The sequence below is a fragment of the Sorex araneus genome, chromosome 5 (genome assembly GCF_027595985.1).
Source record: "Sorex araneus isolate mSorAra2 chromosome 5, mSorAra2.pri, whole genome shotgun sequence".
Taxonomy (NCBI): Eukaryota; Metazoa; Chordata; class Mammalia; order Eulipotyphla; family Soricidae; genus Sorex; species Sorex araneus.
In genome coordinates, this window is record NC_073306.1 from 198,405,346 (window position 1) to 198,410,174 (window position 4,829).

At 42.2% G+C, this 4,829-nt stretch overlaps 1 protein-coding gene across 1 annotated transcript; it reads left to right on the forward strand.

Moving 5' to 3' along the window:
• Positions 1 to 2,091: 2,091 nt before the first annotated feature.
• LOC129405056 (leucine-rich repeat-containing protein 20-like) lies at positions 2,092 to 2,436 on the forward strand. Its single transcript, XM_055140019.1, has one exon. It carries the CDS (start codon positions 2,191 to 2,193, stop codon positions 2,434 to 2,436), a length of 246 nt encoding a protein of 81 aa, XP_054995994.1. The 5' UTR covers positions 2,092 to 2,190.
• Positions 2,437 to 4,829: the final 2,393 nt, after the last annotated feature.

A 4,829-nucleotide genomic window follows, 5' to 3' on the forward strand; every position in this document is an offset into this window, starting at 1 on the left:
TCAAGAAAATTGAAATAGTTATCAAAATTTTTCTCAAAAACAAAAGTCCAGATCCAAATGAATTCACTAGTGAATTCTTTCAAACCTTTAACGGTCCTGCTGCCAATCTTTTTCAGGCTCTTCCAGAAAACTGAAGAAACAGAAACACTCCCAAACAGTTTTTATGAAGCAAATATCACCCTGATGCCAAATTCAGACAGAGAAACCACAAAATAAAAGAGAATTACAGTTCAATATACTTGATGAACACAGATGTAAAGATCTTTAATAAAATACAGCAAATAGATTCCAACGATTCATCAAAAAGATTATACACCATAACCAACTAAGATTCATCCTGGGAATGCAAGGATGGTTTAACATTTGCAAGTCAATCAACATAACATATCAATAAACAAATTAAAACCATATTATCATATCAATAGATGCAAAGAAAGCATTTGACAAGATTCAGCACCCAATTATGATAAAAACTTTCAAAAAACGGGGATTGGAGGGACTTTGCTTAATAATGCCCAAACTATTTATCACAATCCCACAGCAAATATTATACTCAATGAGAATAAAACAAAAAACTTCCCTTTAAAATTAGGCACAAGACAAAGTTGGCCACTCTCACCACTCCAACATAGTGCTGGAAGTACTTTCCATAGCAATTAGGAAATATATACATGCATAGATATAGATATAGATAGACATAAGGCATCAGATAGAAAATAAATAAGTCAAGTTCTATTATTACTAGAAAATCCTAAAGACTTTACCAAAAAAGCTCCTAGAAACAATAGATTTGTATAATAAAGTGGCAGGCTATGAAATTAATACACAGAAGCCCGTGGCTTTCCCATATACAAATACAATAGATTTGTATAGTAAAGTAATAGGCTATGAAATTAATACACAGAAGCCCATGGCTTTCTTATATACAAATAATGAAAAAGAATAAAGAGATATTAAAAAACAGTCTTGTTCATAATTGTGCTTCAGAAAGTCAAGTGCCTAGAATCAGCTTAACTAAACCAGTGAAAGACCTATACAAAGAAAGTTATAAAACACTACTTTAAGAAATAAAAGAGGACATGAGGAAATGGAAACACATCCCCTGCTCATGGATAGGTATGATTAATATAAATTAAAATGACAGAATTCCCCAAAATATTGTACAGATTCAATGCAGTCCTTATAAGGATACACATTTTTTAAAAGAAATACCTCAATGCTCCTGAAACTCATTTGGAACAATAAACTGCCCCCATTAGCTAACACAGTGCATGGGAAAAAGAAGATGGGAGAGATGGGAAGCATCATCTTCCCCAATTTCAAACTGTACTACAAAGCAGTAGTAATTAAAACAGCATGGTGGGGCTAGAGCCATAGCACAGCGGGCAGGGTGTTTGTCTTGCACGGGACTGACCAGGGTTTGATTCCCAGCATCCCATATGGTCCCCTGAGCACCACCAGGAGTAATCCCTGAGTGAAGAACCAGGAGTAACCCCTGTGCATTGCCAGGTGTGACCCAAAAAGTAAATTAAAAAAATTTTTTTAAATAGCATGATATTAGAATAAAGACAGATCCTCAGATCAGTGGAATAGGCCTGAATAATCTGATACAGACTCTCAAGTATATGATCAGTTAATCTTGGATAAAGGAGCAAAAAAAAATATGAAGTGGACCAAGGAAGCCTTTTCAACAAGTGGTGTTGGTAAAATTGGTCAGCTAAATGTAATAAAAAAAAATAATGACCTCTAAAACCATACACAAATATCAAATCAAAATGGATTAAAGACCTTGATATCAGACTTTAATTCATAAGGTACATAGAGAGAAATCTAGGCAGAACTCTCCAGGACTTGAAGCTAAGAGTACTTCAAGGATAAAACATCACTGACCAAGCAAATGAAAGCAAAGATAAACAAATAGGGCTATAATAAACTAAAAAGCTTCTGCATTTCGAAGGAAATGATGATCAGACTACAAGGACAACCCACAGAAAGGGAAAAAATATTGACCCAACATTCATCAATATCCAAGATATGTATGTCACCAGGAGAACTTTTCAAGAAAAAAATACATACAGACATGGCTGCGGGAGCGGGACTGCGCCGCGCAGGGCGCTAGGAGGCATTGTCGCCGTGCCTGTATGAGCAGCAGTCCAGCCTGGTGGCTGGCAACAGGATACCCACGTCTGCATGCTGAAGAAGATGGGCGAGGCAGTGGCCAGAGTTGCGAGGAAGGTCAACGAGACAGTGGAGAGCGGCTCGGACACCCTGGACCTGGCCGAGTGCAAGCTGGTCTCCTTCCCCATCGGCATCTACAAGGTCCTGCGGAATGTCACCGAGCAGATCCACCTCATCACACTGGCCAACAATGAGCTCAAGTCCCTCACCAGCAAGTTCATGACCACGTTCTGCCAGCTCCGAGGTAAAGACAGTTAAAGGAAAAAAAAAAGACCATTTCTCCGCGCCCGCACCCCCAGAATGACTGACGAAGAGGATGGAGCTGCTTGGGACACCGGCAGCCCACCAGCAACCTGCAGTATGTGACTTGAGAGTTTCCGCCAGGTCCCCCGAGCGGGGGCCTGGCGTTTTTCTCTCTTTTTTTTTCTCTTTAATCTATCTCTCTTCCCCTCAACCTCTGGGCACAGCACAGCATCTACCCCACTTCTGAGCACAAAATGGAGAGACGCACCCAAGTGCGCGGCGCGGCTGGCGGGGGATCGAGGGCGGGGAAGTACCGGTCTCCGCCCACATCGGACACTTAAAGAGAGTGCAGCCACGTGGGCTTTCCCATTTCTCCGCGCCCGCACCCCCAGAATGACTGACGAAGAGGATGGAGCTGCTTGGGACACCGGCAGCCCACCAGCAACCTGCAGTATGTGACTTGAGAGTTTCCGCCAGGTCCCCCGTGCGGAAATCTCTCTCTCTCTCCTTCAACTTTTTCCCTGGACTTTAGACAGAAACCCAGAACCGCGCGGCCGCGGCAGCGGCCGCGCGACCTAATGTCATCTTAGTATCAGCAGTATGTAATGGTTCCTTCTTAATGGGTCGGACTTTTGTGGGTGATCCTAACAAGAATAGTAAGTATTTTGTTGAAATATTGAAGGCAATCAAAATGGTAACCATCTCTCTAGACTGAACTAAGCTATATCCCCACGCCGGCTGAGAAGAAATATCCTTCTTTCTCGGGAAGAAACGTGGCGTGGTGTCAAACATAGTGTGATGTCCATTAAGCAAACAGACCTGGTGGCGTGGGAATGGGAAATAAGGGGAAAAATTAGGTACATGGACCAGCGGGACGTTGGTGGTATCTCGAGCCGGAGCCGATATCAGCGCAAGAGCTTTGGTTCCAGAAACGGCTTGCAGACACTCTACTAGACTATCAACTAAGCCAGAGCCCCACGCTGGCTGATGACGGGAAATAACCATCCTCTTCGGTTTTTTTTCCCTTTGTCAGACAGCGTGGCGATTACTAAACAGGCGTGAACTCGGTGGCTCGGGGCAAGGGGGAAAAAGAAAAGTTATGTAACAAACAGCAGGACTTAATATCTCTATATGCTTAGTAATGGAGAATTATCAAATGCCTCATTGGCAATAGGACTGTCTTTTTCTTTTTGGGGGGAAACCCCAGCAACGGTAGTGAGTTGTGTGTTGAAACATGGAATGTAATCGAGATAAGCGCAAATGAAGTGAAACTTATCACGTACAAGGGTGGGGACTAGGGAGGTGGGAGGGGGCAGCAGATATACTGGGGGGGTTGGGGGTGGAAGATGGGCACTGGTGAAGGGAGGGGTGTTTGAATATTGTATAACTGACATAATCCTGAGAACTTTGTAACCCTCCACTTGGTGATTCAATAAAAAAAAAAAAAAAGAAGAAGAAAAAAAATACATACAGACAACCCCATTAAAAAAAAAAAAAGAGGTGAAGCAAGGAACAGAAACTTCCTCGAAGAACAAACACAAAGGCCAAAGAGATATTTTTTAGTTTTTTTTTTCTTTTTGGGTCACACCTGGCAATGCACAGGGGTTACTCCTGGCTCTGCACTCAGGAATTACCCCCTGGCAGTGCTCAGGGGACCATATGGGATGCTGGGAATCGAACCCGGGTCGGCCGCGTGCAAGCAAATGCCCTACCCACTGTGTTATTTCTCCAGCCCCGAGATATTTTTTAAAAGTGCTCTAAATCACTAATTATTATTAGGAGGCACAAATCAAAATAACAATGAGATATCTCACACCACAGAGACTGGCAAACATCAAAAAGAACAACCAGTGCTGGCATGGATGCAGAGAGAAAGGGACTTCCATTCACTCTTGGTAGGAATACCAATTGATCTAGTCTTTCTGTAAAACAATTATGTATATTCCTCAAAAAGCTAGAAATTGATCTACCCAGCAAAAGCACTCCTCAAACTATACCCTAGGAGACCAAAAACACAATGCAAAAAAAAAAAAAGGCATCTGCAGTCCTATGTTCATTGCAGCACTATTTACACTAGCCAGAACCTGGAAACAACCCAAGTGCCCAAGAACAGGTGAATGGATAAAGAAACTATAGTACACCTACACAATGGAACACTATGCAGCTATTAGGAAAAATGAAGTCATGAAATTTGCTTATACATGGATGGACACGGAGAATATCATGCTGAGCGAAATAAGTCAGAGGGAGAGGAGAAAAGATAGAAAGATTGCACTCATTTGTGGGATATTAAAGACAACAACAACATAGTATGTGAATAATACCCAAAGGGCCTATGGTAGGAAGCTTGCAACAAAGTAGGACGGAGAGGGCAGTTAGGACAGAGAAGGGACCATTATGACAATGAT